The sequence below is a fragment of the Centropristis striata genome, chromosome 7, assembly GCF_030273125.1.
Source record: "Centropristis striata isolate RG_2023a ecotype Rhode Island chromosome 7, C.striata_1.0, whole genome shotgun sequence".
Classification (NCBI taxonomy): Eukaryota; Metazoa; Chordata; class Actinopteri; order Perciformes; family Serranidae; genus Centropristis; species Centropristis striata.
In genome coordinates, this window is record NC_081523.1 from 16,715,190 (window position 1) to 16,734,549 (window position 19,360).

Sequence of the window (19,360 nt, forward strand, 5' to 3'; positions counted from 1 at the left end):
CTTAAACATGCCAAACCACAGAAAAAGTCAATTATTATTATTATTATTATTATTATTATTCCAATGGCACATTACTTACATCCTCCACAGACAAATCCCAAAATGTGTGTGTAAAGTTAAAGAACACAGATGTAAATGTTTGTCTGTATTACTAATAATACTACAACAAAATGTAAAAAAAAAAAGACTATCTTTACTGCATTGCAATCAGTGTAAGGTTTACTGGTTCTTTATATGGGTCAACAGATTTATTGATTTCATTTGGAAATCCCTGTAAATAGTGTTTAAAATCTTTCTATTTTTTTGTATGACATCTATTAAAATAATTCTTCTCTGGCAAAGTGCTATTTTAGTCGCTACTGCTTAACAGAAACAGGATCTCTTAAGCTAACGTACACATAACAGACTACAGAGAACATGCTGTCCACTAAACTGTTAAATACATCTGAGAGGGTACACTAGAGAAATAATGTTGTCACAGAGACACGACATTGATAAGAAGTTGAAAAAATAGTTATATCTCAGGAGAAATTGGAGTAAATGTTCAGAAGTATTTGATTATTGCAAAACGTGTGAGCTGTGAAGCCGTGAGGTGGCAGAAAATTAAAAAGACGCAAAGAAGTCAGTCCTGTGATGTGATATTATGAGTTCTTCTGGGAGATTTTGATGGTGACTGCCTTGACCTCGGTGTACTCCTGAAGAGCGTATTCCCCCCTGAAATTAATAAAGAACCACTGATTATGTAAAGAAAATTACATGAGCAACATGGATCTACAGGGACGATAACTGCCGCAAATCCCACTTTTCATGCAGTAAGTCAGGTTGCATTGCTACAAGTACGACAGTACAACCAGCAGGGGCAACATTTCCTCTGGCACTGAGGATATGGACAAAGCACTAGACTTCATCCTCTAGCCGACAATGTCAGCGTGTCTCGGTTCCTGAGTTTATCTCACGGAACCGAGCTTAACAAGCTTTAGTGAGTTTTTTGTCCCAGATTTTGCCTGTTAAGCATCAAGCTGCTTTGCCTCCTTGATGGATGTTTCTTAGGGTTGCGTGCAGCTTGTGAAGAAGCTTGCAGACACTACTCTGGTCGACAAAATGTCCCTCAAACACCTCAGAGTTTATATATATATATATATATATATATATATATATATATATTAATATAACTTTCCACTTTCACCAACTCCAGTCCTGAATTTTCATTCAGGACTGGATTTTAATTTTATTTGTAAAATAAAAATTACAAATTTTATTTGTAAATTTTATTTGTAAAATAATGCACTTGTTTTTTTATGACCTTCCGGTGCTAGATGCTATACATGTATATAAATGAAGAAAACATCATTTAAATTATTTGTGTGTGCTTGTTTTCTATTGTTGAAGAACCTCTGACTTTATTGTGTCCAAACCTAGACCTTGAGCACCAGCCATGCTAAACCTTAGAGAACAAACAATCATATTACTCACAGTTCCCTCCCGTTTCCTGACATCTTGAAGCCACCAAAGGGACACTGAGCACTCATGGCATTGTAGCAGTTCACCCTGTACAGAAAACAACACTGTCACCTTACACAAGCCATTACAATACAGCAAAATGGAAACAGCTAATACTTATTAAAGGAAGGTTTCTGTGAAGATTTGCAGATTTACTATTGGAGCAACCAACCCTGAACTGCTGAAGATGAATTTTAGAGGATTTGATCCCTACCAGACCATGCCAGCCTGCAGAGCAGAGGAGACTGTCAGCGCTTTGTCGATGTCGTTGGTGAACACTCCTGCTGCCAGGCCGTAGTGTGTGGCGTTGGCTCTCTGGATGACTTCATGGACGCTACGGAAACACATGATCTGCTGCACTGGACCAAAAATCTGACAGAGTGAACGAGGGAAATGTTGTGGCAGGAGAGAAAAGCTTACATGAGGAAATTCAGAAGTAGAATAAGGAGAATGATTGTGTCCGTGCAGGTGTGTGTTTTAGGACACAGTACCTCTTCTTTGGCGATGCGCATGTCATCTGTGACATTTGAGAAGACTGTGGGTTGGATGAAAAGTCCCTGCTGGCCCCATGCAGACCCCCCACACTCCAGCGTGGCTCCCTCCCTCTTCCCGCTCTCTATCAGCTCCATTATCTTATCAAACTGCTTCTGGTCAATCTGCAGAACACAGAGAGCTCAAATCAGATTTTCTCTGTACATGTAAATGTACAGAGAAAATGTTTGCAGTTAAGAAGAAGTGCACCATACCTGTGGTCCTTGGTCGACTCCTGGCATTAATGGGTTTCCCAGGACTTTCCCTCTGGCCTTCTCCACACTGCGGTGGACAAACTCCTCATAGATCGGTTCTTCTACAAACACCCTGGATCCAGCCAGACAGCACTGGCCCTGGTTAAAGAACAGACCACTGTGGGCCTGCTCCACTGCGTACTCTACTGCAAGACAGATGTTCACATATAAAACACGGATCTATAAAGAGAACTGGATGCAGAGTTTGAGGTGGAGCCCTTTCCATTCTTATGAAAGTTGCTCAGTGATGCAGAAAGCCAAAAAAGTTTGATTTATGTGTATAAAATTACCCAGATTATCTGCCACTGTGGGGCCCACATCAAGCATGCTAGCGTTTCTTTTAACCCGCCCCCCAGCCTCCACAGACTCCTTCGCATTCACATAAATGAAGGGAGGAACATAACTCTGTTTTTGGCTATTTGTGAACAACTTTTAGGACCTAATTTTTTAAATAAGTGCTATTTAAGTGTTAAGCATACTGGGAAGCTGATGTACCCTTTTTTCAGATTTGCAGCAGCTCTCACAATACAAGCCTTTTTTTGGGCCCCATTGCATTATCTGAAGGGCCCAGAACGTGTAATTACACTGTTTGGCCACCATAGCCAATTGGCTTCAAAGTTTGGTGCTGTCCCTGGCAGCTTGATATTAAACATCATCACTTTATCATTTAATCCTGTTGGATATTTGAGTAAAATTTTGAATTATGGCCATAAACGTGGTGTGTGAGGTCACAGTGAGCTTGACCTTTGACCTCCAAAAATGAAATCAATTCATCCTTTAGTTCAAGTGGATGTTGTGCCAACTCTGAAAAAATTCCCTCAGGGCATTTCTGAGATAACAGGCTCAAAAAAATAGTTTTACATTGAAGTGGCTGTTTGAGCATAAGTTGCTACCAGTGCCATTAATGACTACTTTTGACCAGCATTAGGACATGGTTTGGAGTTGCGCAGGTATACAGTACATACACAGTGTAAAGTAACACACAGGGAAGGTAAGAGAAAAGTATCTACAAAGTATTCCAATCAGTGTTATTACTCACAGTCACAGTCAGCAAAGACGATGTTTGGGTTTTTCCCGCCAAGTTCAAGTGTAACTCTTTTCAAGTTGCTGTCACCTGCAGCCTTCTGGATGAGCTTCCCCACCTGGCAATAAATGAAATAATTGTGAGATACACAGTGACATTACAGTGAAAGAGGCAATACAAAATGCAGCAGAAGCATAGGAAGAGAAGAGAAGGGAAGGGAAGGGAAGAGCTGAGCAGAGCAGAGCAGAGAAGAGAAGAGAAGAGAAGAGAAGAGAAGAGAAGAGAAGAGAAGAGAAGAGAAGAGAAGAGAAGAGAAGAGAAGAGAAGAGAAGAGAAGCTTAATGTGCTTTAAATTTCAGCAGATACTAACAGCAGTAGATCCGGTGAAGGCTACTTTGTCGATGTCCATGTGGTGTGAAATGGCGCAGCCTGCTGTCTGACCATAACCTGGCAACACGTTCACCACTCCTGGAGGAAACCCAGCCTGAATACAGAGACACAGATGGAGAGACACATGCTCATCTTTAACTTAAAATAACCTTGGAGCAATTGTTCTACATTTACAGCTATGGTGGTAGGTCTATGTAATTTCTGAGCTTTATGGATTTTGCCCACATGTTCACTGTTGCTGTGTCATTGTTGCGGGGATCAGTATTAATCCAAGTACCTCTTTGATGAGTGCAGCCATGTGCAGGGCTGATAATGGAGTCTGTTCAGCAGGTTTGATGACTACAGTGTTGCCACAGCACAGAGCCGGAGCAATCTTCCACGCAAACATCATCACTGGGAAGTTCCACTGTGGACCAAAATTGATGAAAGTGAGGAGCTCGTAAAATTATGTAAGTATAATTCATAATCTAATAACCATTACAAATACTTAATCGTGTATTTCCTTTGCAGCAGGTACAAGCAGATTTACTAAATAGTCTGGTTCTTATTACAGTTTTTATAGTCCCTGGATAAACTAATCATTTAACATTAAACATTCGCTATTAAGTGTTGTGTACACAGTCTCTCAGAATTATGTTTCCTACTCACAGGGATGATCTGGCCACATACTCCTATGGGCTCATGTCGCGTGTAAGTAAAATACTCTCCATCTGAAAAAGAAAAAAGCATTGTTCATTTTTCATAGCTTTGTGCACACTGTGTCTCGGATAGTCTACTTTTAGTCATTCTGCAACTGTAAGACTGTTTTCCATCTGTAGAAGCCAAAATGTGTATTTTTGCCTTTGTTGTTTATTTTGTTAGGCTGCACACTTCTGTTTGGTTTATGTCACTTCCGGTGATGGACCAGGAGTGTGGTTTCACCTTACTTACCTGCCCAGTTGTATGGTGGGAGGTAGAATAAAGAGGGTGAGTGTAGGCTCTCTTTTTTGTTGACCGTCTCTGGACCGACACTTTGAATGCTCTTTTGATCAAGTTTTGCATCAACTTCTTATTCCTATGTTACATTTGTTTTATTTTTTGTCATATAACAACTGCTTGTCAGTTTAATTTTTTCTTTGCATAATAAACCACTTTAACGCATCTGAACTTCATGGATTCTCTTGAAGTATTATTTGGAACATGTTACTGTAAAGAGCCCACTTAGCTTTTTAGCGGCTTTTTTAATGGAAAGTAGTCGCTCTACCATCTATTTATTAGTCATCTTACAGTTCTGTGTGTTCTTTTTGTTTGTCTTTGTGGTCATTTAACATCTCTTTTAAGTCTTTTTGCACCTCCTTTTGGTCATTTTATATTTTTTCGTTTATCTGTGCTTGTTTTGCATCTCTGAAATTGTTTTCATTTTACGTCATTTTGTGTTTGATTCAGTTAATCCAGTGTTTTTATGTTAAAACATTATTGTCACACAAGGCAATATCTTTAATCACGAGTGTTTGTCGGCCATTTCAAAAAAATGTTACTTGCCTACAGGGATTGTTTTGCCGTGAATCTTGTCGGCCCAGCCTCCATAATATCTCAAGGTTTTGATTGTTGCCATCAAATCCACAAAATACGCCATGAGAAACACTTTGCCAGAGTCCAGAGCCTCTAGTGTCTGGAAATAAAAAGCACAGTTATTAATATAGAAGTGGTATTACTTTAATGTAATAAACCAGTCGAATGTGTTCGTGTTTCTCACTGCCAGTAGTAGCCGATCTCTCTCCACTAAGTCAGCAAGTCTGTTGAGTAGTTGACCTCGGTCTGAGGCGTCCATGGACCGCCACGGTGAGCCCATCTGGAAGGCGGCTCTGGCACTCCTCACTGCTTTGTCCACGTCTTCCTACAAGAGGTTCAAGTCCTTAAAACCTCGATTCAGATCAGGAAAAACTTTGAATGTGGGTAAAAATAGATTGGTGATGTATATTATACTCACTGCATCAGCCTCCTCCACTTCACACAGCAGACTCCCTGTGGCCGGATCACACACAGGAATCTTCCTCCCGCTGCAGGACTCATGCCACTCATTATTGATGAACAACTGAGAGGAGAGTTGGAAAAGAATCACACGCACAGAAAAATATTCTTTAAGTACGTTTTTCTTTAAGTGGTATCTCCCTGGTCGGTGTCTCTGGGCACATCAAAGACGGTCCTAACCACACAGCGCTAATGTCTCAGCTCTTCTCAGCCTGATAGAATTAATAACAGGCTCCCTGTTCCCTGCTCTGATAGCTTTTATGAGATGCATCTGCATGCTGTAAAGCTTGTGGAGTCATTTCAGGTAATAACCTTCCCCTGATAAAAGACCAGTAAATACTTTCCCATATTCATCTTGTTTCATCTTGTTAAACCACATTTCCACTCTCCTCTAATAACGAGCCAACACACCATGTTTTTCATTCACATCTTTGGCACAAACCATAAATACAGGTACTAAATTATCCATGGTACACAATGCCATATTAAAGAGCAAATACAGACCAGATGATAAAACTTACAATCTGCCTATTAAGACAACAACACAGTTAGACAATTGCCCCACTATGGAAAAAAAAAAGTTGGAACTGAGCTACCATGCTTTACCAAACCAGTTAGATAGATGGATGGATGGATGGATGGGTGGATAGATAGATAGAAACTTATTAATCAAAGAATTTCACTTCCAGCAGCAGCACAACCCCAATACAAAAATAGAATAGAATAAAGTTAAAGTATAAATTACCACCAAATTACGACCAAAACTGTTGCATGGCAATAATAATTAAGAATATATCTATATCAAAACCATCAAAATATGCAATTTTTAACATCTGTTTACAATTTGTTACTCAAAATTGTAACCAAGACTTGACTTTCTGATGTAAAACACCAACAAAGATCACTCTGCAGTAGATGTATCTGCACCCAATTCCAAAGTTATGACATAGATTTCCAAGTTTTTACAAAATCCCTAAATCCTGAGTGTCTTATTGGTAAACTATTAGGAATTCTGTGCACCCCATGGGTTGTAGTTATGAGCTAAATTGTCCTCCAGGAACAAAAAATCTGACCTAAACTGCAGCTTAGTCGTGATTTCTTCCTGATTTCCTCAACTGTCGACTGTTGGATGCAGCTTACCTTAGTGTACTGAATAGGGGGGTCTGGGATCGGCATTGGCAGGGCCTGCATCTCAGGTCCGTCTGCATGCTGTTGTTTGTGGTTCTGGTTTGGACCCTGGTGGTTGCAGCCGATATCAGACTGCTGCTGGTGGCCGTTGTCGGACTGGGAGTTCATGTTGGCATGCTTCGCCTCTGAAAAAGACACACGGAAGCCACTGTCCATTCAAGCTTGTTTGCGTGCATGCATGTGTGTTTACCCATACACTGTATTGCATGAGTGTGTGTGTGAAAGTTAATATCAGGATCATTGAGTGGGAAAAACTTCCTTCGTCTTTCCTCATAACCCTGTGTGTAAGTTGCCATCCCAACCCGCTGGAGAGAAGCTGTGCCAAATGAGGCACTGGCATTGTCAGCAGGGTAACACCACGGGGTCAAGGGTTATGGCTGGCACCGTAAAGTCGGGCCGGCTCTGAGCTGTGGACTGGACTGACCTCATTTGGGCAGACAGCATGATGCAGACACTGCAGAGGTGTCCTTCACCAGAAAACTAAGCTAAGCTTTGTTCATGATTATGATTATGATATAGTTCAACTGTGAGAAACAGTGAATAAGTGCATGATAAAAAAGAGGTTATAAAGAATATTACATGCATTCATAGTAAACATTAATTAAATGTTTTCTGTAATCTGGATAAACCTGCACTTAGTATTTTAATTCATTCTTTATTTAAAGGACATTAATAATGGTCCAACTCCATTTAAAACATTATAATCAGCTGTGGTCAGTTTGTTTTTGACCTGTACTTTGTATCATAAATGCTATTTTTAATAATTTATGTTACAATTTAAAAAATATCCTAGGAAATAAAAATAACTTTTTCTTGATAGATTACATGTTGGCCAGTTTCCCTGCATGATTAACTACACATACAGCATAATGCAGAAAAAGAAAGAAAAAACTGCATAAAAACATCAGAATTAAAAGTATAGGAACCTAATTAAAGGAAAATAAAGCTCCAAAGAGAGAAGTTTATTCTCCTATGGAATAAAACATTTTAGTAATTATATGCTGCCTCTCCGTGCTTAGTTTGCACACATCTTAAGAAATAGTCTTTTATTTCCACTACACCGTATAATATTGTTAATTGAAGGCTATGACAGCTTCATTAGTAAGAAGTGTTAAATAAAAGTTGTGTTACCTGTAGTGGCTGCTGCTGGTTTGCCTCCAGTCTGGTGGATTCCCGCTCCGGTCACAGGCATGTTGCAGCTGTCTGCCTCCTCACCGTCAGTGGACCAGAGAGCCGCCGAGCAGCTTTATATACCTGCAGCACTCCGCGCTAGGAGACAGAGGAACGGCAGCATCACGTACCGGCGCACCGGGAGTCCTCCTCCGTCCTCTGAGGGTCTAATCACCGTTCAGACGGAACCAATCCCAGTTTACCCCACGTGCCCCGCGAGGCAGGCGCGCGCACCGCTCACTTTCTTGACGACATTACAGTGCACGGTAAGTGTTTTTAACTTCAGCCTAAAATGTATTTATTGCTCATTTATACTTTCTTTTTATACATGTATGATGTTGCAGGAACTGTATACTTTTTAGCTCATTACTTTTGGTGATGACAGACTTTTCTTTTATTAAGTAGCCCGATCAATAGTGACAGGCTTAATATCTTGCAAGCACAGGCCTTTGCTTTTGCCCCTCTTTAATTTTTCCTACTAAATCACCCACTTTACTGCTCTATTTGTGTCTTTTAAGGTGCTCCTACTTCCAATAATGTGCATTAATTCATGCATGATGTAACTCAGGACAAATCATGAATTAGGTTATGTATAGTTAATTTAATCAAATCAAATCAGGAATGCCTAGAATTGATAATACCTCATGCACAAGTTCAGAGTACCTTAATGAATGCAATGTTCATTGCATGTCTAAATATGTTCTTCATATTTAACTCTGCAGTTAATGTGTCAGTTAAAGCAGTGTATTCTGTGTTGCAGTTCTGATTAACTAAACATGTGATTAACTAAACATGTTTTTTTCACAACTTCATCATGTTTGTGGACCTTTAAATAAAGTGGTGACCTTGTCACTCATTCATAATAATATAATTACTATTTCCCATTTGTATCAATTTCTGTTTATACATTTGGAAACACTTTAAATGCAAATTAGATAATCATTTTGGACTCCATTTCAATTATCAATACTAGCTAGAAAAAGCTTATATAGCTATATTAAAAAGACGAATGATTCATCAGCAACAAATGGTGAATACACTGCCAAAAATCATGGTATTTATTAGTGACAATGATGATAAAGTCATGAAAAACTAATACTCAGTTTATCATGATTACAACACTTAAAATTTAATGGAACAACTGCTGTCAGATTTTTGGCCATACCCTTCAAGAGATTCTACCAGACTAACTGAATTTCCCCTCGGGGATAAATAAAGTAATTTTGATTTGATTTGATTGATTTGATTTAACTGCAGACTTCAACATTATTAATTAACATTATTGGGTAATCTAATTTTATTTACTTAACTGTTAGTGTTTCCCCATTGAAATAGATGACAAACATCTAATAATGGAATTCCAAGTCTGATCAAAGCAAACAAACAAAACTCCAAACTAACATCGAAGTTGAAGCATTAAAAAGCTGCTTTTTGACGAAGGCCAAATATTTAAACTTCTCAGTCTCACTTGTTGCATTGCTCTTGTTGTTTCAACTGAACTGTGCTGTGTCTACATGCAGTACATGCAGAGGACTCACTGGCCCATCTACCAGGCAGCAAACATAATTGGGAAGATGTTTGCTTTGATAAGAGGCCTCCTGCTGTTTCACTGTCTCCCAGGAACAATGTGGTCACATAACTTTGTCTGGTGCGCCTATTTTAATCTTGGCTGTCTGGAAATACACACATCGCTTTGAGAATTATCACTGGGGACAACAAAGTCTCTGTAATTAACCTTTGTTAAGCAATGAAAAGATCAGCAGAATTGTAGTTGGGGAGTGTTGCAAAAAAACATCTTCCCATACTGATGTGTATCGCTCCATTTTTTCACTCAGTTGACTTGGAGCTTGTGCTATGTTGTGAATGCTGGAACACTGAGAAGCTATGCACCCCAATGTTGCCAATATTTTTTTTTTATAACAGGTATTAATTTATGATCAATCTTACAGCTTTATTATCAGGGAGATGGCGTGTGTTTAGTTTCGCCACATGTTGAGCTCAGGTTTTTGGCATTGTGTTAGGGCTGTAATACGAGTCTCTGTTCATGTTTGAATATGAGCAACATGTTCTTCTTCTAGACACTTCACCACTCAGTCTGGCTCCACAGAGTCAGTGTGTGTCTCGGCTCTGTCTGCCAGAGCTAATGACAAGACCGGACCGCCTCAGGCCTGGAGAGGACGTGGACCACCGGGTCAAAGGAGCTGTTGCTCGGCCTGACAGCACCGGGTGTCCAACAGTTGAGCCTGAGCTAAATTGACGGTTCGATGGAGAGTGAGAAAGAAAGGAGAATAAAAGGGATGAAAGATGGAGAGCGAGAGATAGTGAGAGAACTCTGGAGGAGGAGGTAATTCGGGCATGAAAAGAGGGATAATGGGAGTAGAGAGAAGATGGAAAAAGAGTGAGGAGGGAGAGGAAGGAGAAAGTTTGAGATTGAAGAAAAGAGGGAAACTTTGAAAACTGCAAAAATGAAAGGGAAATAAATCAGTCAGGTCTTAAATAATTATATTGCAGCTTATAATGCACAAATAATCTGTTTTTGGCAGATGAATATACTGCCATTTTAACAAAAGTTTTTTAACTATTTAACTACTACTAACTATACACAACTACAAATGTATTACAAATGTATTATCAGCTGCATGAACAGTGCAGCCTGTAATTTGAAGATTTAAAATAATATTTTATTGTTGAAGGAATACTACTACATCAATTACTTCTCCTGTGTTATGTTGAATTCTTGAAGAGAACTTTTGTTTTTTCTGGCATGCCTCCACAATGAATGAAGCATCCAAACCGTGGGAAAATTCTTGATGATTTCAAATTAATAGCGCCAGGTTTAACAACAGCAAAACTATATTAAAACTTCAGTTGACAAACTCTCTCAGAAACTTGAGCAGTATAATTCAGGTCTCATTTATCCAGTCAGTACTTCACAAACACATCTCTGAAATCTAAATGTCTGTTTCCTTCAAGAATCCAAGGTAACAAAGGGTGAATTACTGATATAAAAATGATAATTTTAAGGGTAAAGTATTCCTTTAAAGGTGTCTGAGGGGTGTGGATTCCGCTTTTTTAACCACTATGAGAGGACTACAGTACAAAACAATGTCGGGTGTTTCTGTTATTCTGTCCACACTTGAATAGTTGTGGCTGTGGTGCCATGTATGACAATCCGGGTGATGTAGCAAGTCGTTGACAAACCTGCAGCCTGAATGCACTGACCTCGGTCCTAACCGTGGGGGACATGAAGTCACCCTAAGAAGATGGAGAGCGCCCCCATGTGACACATTACAGAAATTACATTGTTTCTAAAAGAATGCTGGAGTGAGGGAGGAAGTACTCAGATCCTTTTTTGAAGTAAAAGTACTTAAATCACAATATTTTATTCTGTACAAGTTTAAATCTTAAACTCAAATTGCACATTTCTGTCAAATATAATTTTTAAATGTCCCTGGCACATTTTCAGGGTGCTCATAGGCTTTTTTCCATCCTTGCACTCTTGTGTTTTGAAACACATTTCATAACATATAAATAATATGTTCAAATACATAAAACAAACCTGTGCACTGTAACAAACAGGCTCCAACACTGCGAGGGACAGAGGGAACGGGAGAGGAGGGGCCCTTGTTGTGAATGGTTCCGGTCTGCGGGCAAATGGGCCGATGCGGTCACTGGCTGGCCGGGACGGACTCATCCTTCACCCTGAGCCAAGTTTCTCGCCATGTGCGCCTCTCTATTGTGAGCGGGCAGCAGCTCCCTCTGCAGGGGGCCCGGCCGCTCCTGAAAGGGACGTCCCGAACTGTGAGTTGCTCTCATCAACAACTTTCCGAGGATCAGACCTCAAACTTCTGCCCGCTGCTCTGCTCTCTGTTGTCCAGCTCTCTACTTTGTTACAGAGGACTCTGCATGGTGAGTTTTCTATTTATTTGCCATATTTCTTGCTTTCTGTCTTTGGTCTTTTTTTTATCCTTTACGAATACAATTTTCTACTTTTTCAGTATTTAGAGATCACCTGTCAAGATGAGACTGACGTTTGGGACGCTGCCCATCAAGGAGAACTCTTGTGCCTCTCTGTCTGGTGTCACTGTTGCTCTGTGTCTCCTCACCCTCCTCCTGATGGCCCTCAGGGGCCGAAAGAGCCACCACCACTTCTCCCGATTGGACCACACAAAATATCCCCCTCCTCCTGGCCCCACGCCGTGGCCCCTTGTCGGCAATCTGCTCCAGATGGGGGACCAGATCCATCTTTCTCTAACACGCTTGAGGCTCCAGTATGGTGATGTCTTCAAGGTAAACTGTGTTGAAAACTTTCAGCTGGACAAAAGATAAAGTATTTATTCAATAATTTGTTCTTTCCATCACTCTAGATGCGTCTGGGCTCTTTGACTGTTGTTGTCCTGAGTGGATACTCCACCATCAGACAGGCGCTCGTGCGGCAGGGAGAAGCTTTTGCTGGGCGACCTGACCTATTCACCTTTTCTGCCGTAGCCAACGGGACCAGTATGACCTTCAGTGAGAAGTACGGACCAGCCTGGATGCTCCATAAGAAGCTGTGTAAGAACGCCCTCAGGTCTTTCTCCCAGGCTGAGCCCAGGGGCTCTGGGGCCACCTGCCTGCTGGAGGAGCACGTCTGTGCTGAGGCAGCTGAGATGGTGGAGGTGATTCGGGAACTGGCTAAAGGGGAAACAGGCCATATAGATCCTGTGATGCCCCTGGTAACCTCAGTGGCAAATGTTGTCTGTGCCCTGTGTTTTGGGAAAAGGTATGACTACAACGACAAGGAGTTCCTCACTATTGTTCACATCAACAACGAGGTCCTGAGGATCTTTGCAGCAGGGAACCTGGCTGATTTTTTCCCCGTTTTCCGCTACTTTCCGAGTCCATCTCTGAGGAAGATGGTCCAGCACATCAGGAGGATGAACGGCTTCATGGAGAGGAGCATTGAGGAACACATCAACACCTTTGATAAGGTAAGGAGGCCGGCATATACACTTGTACACCTGAATTTAGTTTAAATTGAAAGACATTTCAAAAATGAAAATGCAGAAACCATTGTTGTCTTGCGGGATTGGGTTGTGTTTTGCACTTAATTTAATACTTGCACTGTTAATTGGCAAATGCAAAGAAATGTAAAACAGAACAATTTACATTTTATGGGTTTTAAGGACATGCATTGCAAAGAAAGATATTTCAAAGAAGTTGCATGTGCCTATCAAGAGCGAGGCACCACAATGACTTGTTAAATATTATAATAATGTATTATAATGACAAATCCAGCACTGGTTTGATGAATAGTATCTTAACCTTAACCAGTCTATTGTACAATAACCACAAAATCCACCAGAATAGGACAGGGCAGCCTGATGTGGTGGATGGCGTGTCTGTAAGTGTTGTTTTCTTTATATCTGTCTCACTAATTTGCCATCCACTATTTAATCTGACATTGCACTCATACAGTAGTAGCTGTGAGTGCAACCGTAGCCAAAAAAATAACAAACAAGTTCCCTGGGAGGGACCTTTGTTCTTGTGCAGAGTGGCTAAAATGTTCGCACGAACTCTAATTAGGAATTAGTATCCCACTGGAAGACACGCGTCGTACCATAACTGATTACTGCCTCTTCCCTAATTATTGCTTTTAAAACTCTGAACCACTTAATATGCATAGCTTGATGTTTTTATGACAGTGATTCAAGAGAGAAGGCAACACAATCAAAGTTAAATCTCCTGTCTTATTGTCTGTTCGTGTGTGTGATTGCAGAACTGTATCCGGGACATTACAGACGCTCTGATTGCACTTTGTGAGGACAGAGAAGAAAGTAAGGACTCGTCTGTGCTCTCCAACTCTCAGATCATTCATACCGTCATCGACATCTTCGGAGCAGGTTAGCCACACTGGAAGTTTCACTTACAGCATAATGATGACATTAAACATATTCATATTGATATAATTATCAATATGCATAATCATATTGATAACAATGATTACCCTCCTTTCACTGCAGGATTTGACACCATCATTGCTGGATTACAGTGGAGCCTGTTGTACCTGATCAAGTTTCCAGACATCCAGGACAAAATACATCAGGAGATAGGTTTGTTTCAATATGACCAATTAGGGATAGATTTGTAAGAAACCTCAGTCAATCAATTAATCAAATAATTGCTATATTTTTATACATACTGCAGTACGTATAGAAACATGCATACAAAGGACGAAAAGAGTCTTCCTGTCAGTCGTAAAACTAACTCAAGTGAGATTAAACTGTAGAGATAAAATCGAGGCATTCAATATTTTATGTTTTAGCCCCCTAAGAGGTATGAACTTCGTTTTCACAGTAATCTTGCATATTTATGTGTGTTTTGTGTTTAAATAAGTTTTGGATCAAATTAAACGCAGTAATTAATGCTAGCAAGGTTTGATACTGTAAGCTAGTTTTGCTCAAATGAATACTCTTTTATGTGTGTTTTATAATTGTTATTGCAACTTTCAATTTGCAAACTCTAGCTTTATCCAACTTAATTCTCAGTGCATTGGCTTATTGACATACTGCCGCAAAACTGAATGCTCAGCCGTGTTTCAGTTCAGTGAGGACTGATCGCAGTCATAGATAAAATTCAAATTAAAAAAATATACTGATCAATAAAAAATTCCACGTCATTGACCAATTAACCATTAACCATTAATCAATAATTGATTAATTATTCTCATCCCTATGAACAATCTCTCCTTTTTATTTGTATACCTACATGAATCATTTCTAGAAATTAAGCAAAAGGTAATATTGAGTATCTCAGAGCATCATTGCATGCATCTTCTCTAAAAAGAAAGTTTTCATGCAATGCTGAATAACGAGGGCCCATTCAGTGTCTAATGAATGACTCATTCTCAGTTTCCACAAATAGAAGATTGCTCATTAATGATTAATATACACTAATGAGCTAAAGATTATGGCTTGTGATTTATTATTAATATGCCAAAACTACTAAATTTAGATGATAATGTGTTGTTTCCTGTGGGGACATAATATGCTAATTTTCAGGTTCATACTTTAAAAGTTGCTTCTGAAGGTGTACAGAAATGTCAGTATCTGTATTTCTATCTGTATCTGTTCAACCAACATTTATCTGGCTCTGTATTCATATAAAGGTCTAGAAATGGGTGTGGCTTGTAGTGGAAGTCACATTAAATCAGACAAATGTGTTTTCTAACCTAACATTCATAGTTATGCAGTTTTTGTGCTTTCAAACTATATACTTGATTTAATATTGGAATATACTTAATCATGTAATATTTTTTCCACATCCTGATACTGTACTTTCCATTATATTTCTTATTCTTTCCCCTGAGCAACTTTGGATAGAAAAAATATCCATCATCCAATCCTCACATCATTTGTGCTTTCGAGAATAACATATCTGGATTTGTGCACATTCCTACTGCAGCATGTTTACATACTTTAATGCAAAAAAAACCCATTATGTTTGTAATATAGGGGAATGTATGAGGGAACTAAATACGAATGGTTCATTGAATCCCAGGTTTGATGTTTTTTATCCAGGGAAAGTTTGTGTGTTGGTAGGAACTTTAGATACCCAAATACAGGCATGGAAAAAAATATTAGACCATCCTTGTTTTCTTCAATTAATTGTTTATTTTAATGCCTGGTACAACTAAAGGTACTTTTTTTGGACAAATATAATGATAACAACAAAAATACTTCATAAGAGTTTAATTTAAGAGCTGATATCATTTTCCATGGTTTTCTTGATAAGGATTTTGGTTATTATCTAGAAAACCACTGGGAAATGGCTAGATATCAGCTCTTAAACTAAACTCTTATGAGCTATTTTTGATGTTATCATTATATTTGTCCAAACAAATGTACCTTAAGTTGTACCAGGAATTAAAATGAACAAGAAACTGAATAAAAAGGGTGGTCTAATAATTTTTTTCCATGACTGTATATGTGCACAAGCACTGAAAAAGTGAGGTTTTCCATTATATGTCCCCTTTAATGTGTGAAATAGATTCAGAGATCAGCACCAGCTCTCATCTGTAACAATATATACCAAAAATAATTTAAAAAGTTTTCAGATGAAAATGCGTCTCTTTTTAAGACTTTATATGACTTTATTGTCATCAAATGAGTTGACATAATGACGTCTGTCTGGAAGTGTGAACATTTCAGATAGAATCAGCACAATAAAAACTCAACAATGGTCAACTGGAGAGCCCTTCCCAGACAGACAGCCACCAGAGAAACTCACAAAAGATCAGTCCAATCAATTTGCTGACGCCATGCTACTGTTGAAGTGGGTTGACAGAACTGGTGCTGTCTGTTCTGAGCTGAGGCACGTTGCATTTTCACAGAGAGAGAGAGAAAGAGAGAGAGAGGGAGAGAGAGAGAGAGGAAGAGAGACACTAAGGAGACAGGATGAATCAGAGAGGGAGGCACAAACAGCCAGAGAAAGAAAGACAGACAGAAAGGTTCGAGAGCTGTTCCAGACCGACACAAAGGCGATAACACGCAAGGCAAACTATGTCAACACATAGTTTGAATTTCACCACTTACTCATCACTTTCATTTATTGTAAATTAACACAATTAATTGACTGTGAAGCTTTTATTTCCACTGTTTCCAGTAAAGCTCGCAACTTTACTGGAAATCTTAATAGTGAATGAGTCAGAGTTACACTTTTAATTAATTTGAAAGACGAGCATACCTTTCTGTCATTGTAATTATTTGTGAAGTGCACGTTAAATACTCAACATTCAACCCATCTTGGCACTGTTAAACACAGAAGTATGCATCCAAGCTTTGGGACGGACAGGTGACTTGTTTTGAAGTCTAGAAAGAATACTGTATGATTTAATTTTATCAGAAATCTATCATGTAGCCAAAGACTGATTTGATAACAATGCAGACTGCAATTTGGATGGTTCGACTGGTCAAACACTGACTTTACCTGCATCCTAATGCAGAAGCTGAATCCTTCAAAGTCTGTCAAAAGACATACCTCTCCTGGACAACTTTCTCCTGCACAGAAACTGAGATGCACATTTAAGATTCCATAGATGAGATTTTTATTATTAATAATGTAGCACCAAACAAGTATTTTTGATGCAAAGATACAGTGGAGTTCTGAGCAGAGAATGAAGTCATGCACCCTCTTTGTGTCTTGTAATCTGAGCTCCTCTGTTCTTTGTTTTGGTCGCAGGTCAAACTGATATGAGATTCTGGGGCTCTAGTGCGACATCTAGTGGTTCTGAATGTCATATATAGACCCTTTTAGGATCAGAGGTGTAAAAGAGGACCTACATTTAAAATTTGCACAGAGCACAGAGATCTCTGGCATTAGAATTAGAAGTTTTCCATATTTTTTCATGGCTTTCTGTGTTTTTTTCCCCCTTTTTTGTAGATGACCACATTGGTACAGCCAGACTGCCCAGGTTTTCGGATAAACCTAAGATGCCTTTTACGGAGGCGTTCATATATGAAGTGTTTCGCCATGCTTCATATGTCCCTTTTACAATTCCTCACTGGTAAGACAGTCATTTTATTTACAATACATTTATGTTTACAGTTTTCCCATTAAAACTCTGTTTTTCTCTCCTTCAGTACCACCAGAAACATCACCCTGAATGGATATTTTATTCCCAAAGACACATGCGTCTTCATTAATCAGTATCAAGTCAATCATGATGTGTAAGTATCTTTCAAGCAATTATCACTACATTTTGAATTAATTTGACATTAAGTATTTTAATATCTTATTTTCAGTTGATAAGAAAGTATTTTTCTGTTATCTGTTTTATTACATTTCTTGTTTTCCTTCCCAGTCATCTCTGGGGTGACCCAGACGCATTTCGCCCTGAACGCTTCCTCGGTTCCTCAGGACTCCTCAACAAGGAGCTGACGGAGAAGGTTCTCATCTTTGGCATGGGGAAGAGACGCTGTCTCGGTGATGGATTTGCACGTTTGGAGATGTTCATCTTTCTCACCACGCTGCTCCACGGGCTGCGGATTGAAAATGTGCCGGGGCAGGAGCTGGATCTCAGCACCGATTTCGGTCTGACTATGAAACCACGTCCGTACCGGATTACCATCTCCTCGAGGTTTTAGGCCAAATGATGCTCTGTGTGGAATATCACAAGACAAATTATAATTATTATTATTATTATTGGCCACCTTAATTGGCTAACCCTGAAGGGATAGTTTGGGTTTATTGAAGTGAGGTTGTATAAGTTACTATAGTCAGTGAATCACCTCTAGTAGGTGGCAGTCGGCATGCCTCCAGTTTGGAGAAGTAGGCAGGAATACTGCAACAGAATCTAAGTAATGTACTGCTGAAAATGGGGGGCACCTAAAAAAATCAATATAATTTAAATGTGAGATATATTTAGGATATTTTCAGTGCTTCACCTTGCCATCAGACAGCCCTGTTCAGGTTAAAATAAAAGAAATAACGCCGTTCTTTATGCTTTCATTAAAGTAACCAGACTCCATTGACAAAAACAGTAATTTTACCTTGAAGAACACAGGAGTTGATGATCTACCACTGTGCTGATTTGTTACTTTGTTGTGTTATTGTGTGACTTTAGTGTTTTAAAGGGTTCGTTCGGATTCACCAAAGTCACAGTAACACAAAGTAATTAACCAATCAGAGCATCAGTAGACCAGCAATGCCTGTGTTCTGCAAGGTAAAACTACTGTTTTTGTCAATGGAGTCTGGTTTCTTTAATGAGAGCATAAAAAACGGCTTTATTTCTTCATTTTAAACTGAACAGGGCTGTCTAACTGCAAGGTGGAGCACTGAAAATATCCTTGATACATCACACATTTAAAATAAATATATATTTTTTAGGTGGTCTCAGTAGTACATTCTGCAAGGTAAAAATACTGTTTTTGTCGATCGAGTATGGTGGCTTCAAACATAGCATACATTTAAACTGATAATGATTTCTATTTTACTGGTAGGCCGTTTTTTTAAGTGGATAAAATATGTTTTGCTGCTGCTCCAATCCACAGCAGTACATAGCTAAGCTTCTGTGACAGTATTCCTGTCTGCTTTTCTATACTAGGGGTGTGCTGACCGTCATCTACTGTAGCTAATACACAGACTATGGATAAACACCTCATACAACTTCAAAAGATCCAAACTTTATTTCCTTTAATAATGCCACAGAGATACAGGACCTCTTATATTATTGTTCACAGACTGGAGTTTCTGTGCCTCATACATGAACAAAAAAAGGGAAATATACTATATGTACAAATCTGTTTCTAAGATA

General features: G+C 39.2%; 2 protein-coding genes across 2 annotated transcripts; one reads left to right on the top strand and one right to left on the bottom strand.

The window, feature by feature from the left end:
• Positions 1-201: 201 nt before the first annotated feature.
• LOC131975039 (aldehyde dehydrogenase 1A1-like) lies at positions 202-8,152 on the bottom strand. The gene is made up of 14 exons (XM_059337568.1): positions 8,029-8,152; positions 6,850-7,022; positions 5,669-5,773; positions 5,435-5,575; positions 5,221-5,350; positions 4,348-4,409; positions 3,977-4,105; positions 3,680-3,793; positions 3,325-3,427; positions 2,247-2,431; positions 1,992-2,156; positions 1,715-1,872; positions 1,474-1,548; positions 202-714 (listed from the first exon to the last, which is right to left on the bottom strand). The coding sequence occupies exons 1-14, from the start codon at positions 8,087-8,089 to the stop codon at positions 642-644; spliced, it is 1,674 nt and encodes a 557-aa protein (XP_059193551.1). The 5' UTR covers positions 8,090-8,152; the 3' UTR covers positions 202-641.
• Positions 8,153-11,799: 3,647 nt separating this feature from the next.
• Positions 11,800-18,291, top strand: LOC131974912 (cytochrome P450 1A1). The gene is made up of 8 exons (XM_059337416.1): positions 11,800-11,976; positions 12,066-12,357; positions 12,435-13,037; positions 13,826-13,949; positions 14,070-14,159; positions 17,488-17,611; positions 17,688-17,774; positions 17,909-18,291. The coding sequence occupies exons 2-8, from the start codon at positions 12,088-12,090 to the stop codon at positions 18,189-18,191; spliced, it is 1,581 nt and encodes a 526-aa protein (XP_059193399.1). The 5' UTR covers positions 11,800-11,976; positions 12,066-12,087; the 3' UTR covers positions 18,192-18,291.
• Positions 18,292-19,360: the final 1,069 nt, after the last annotated feature.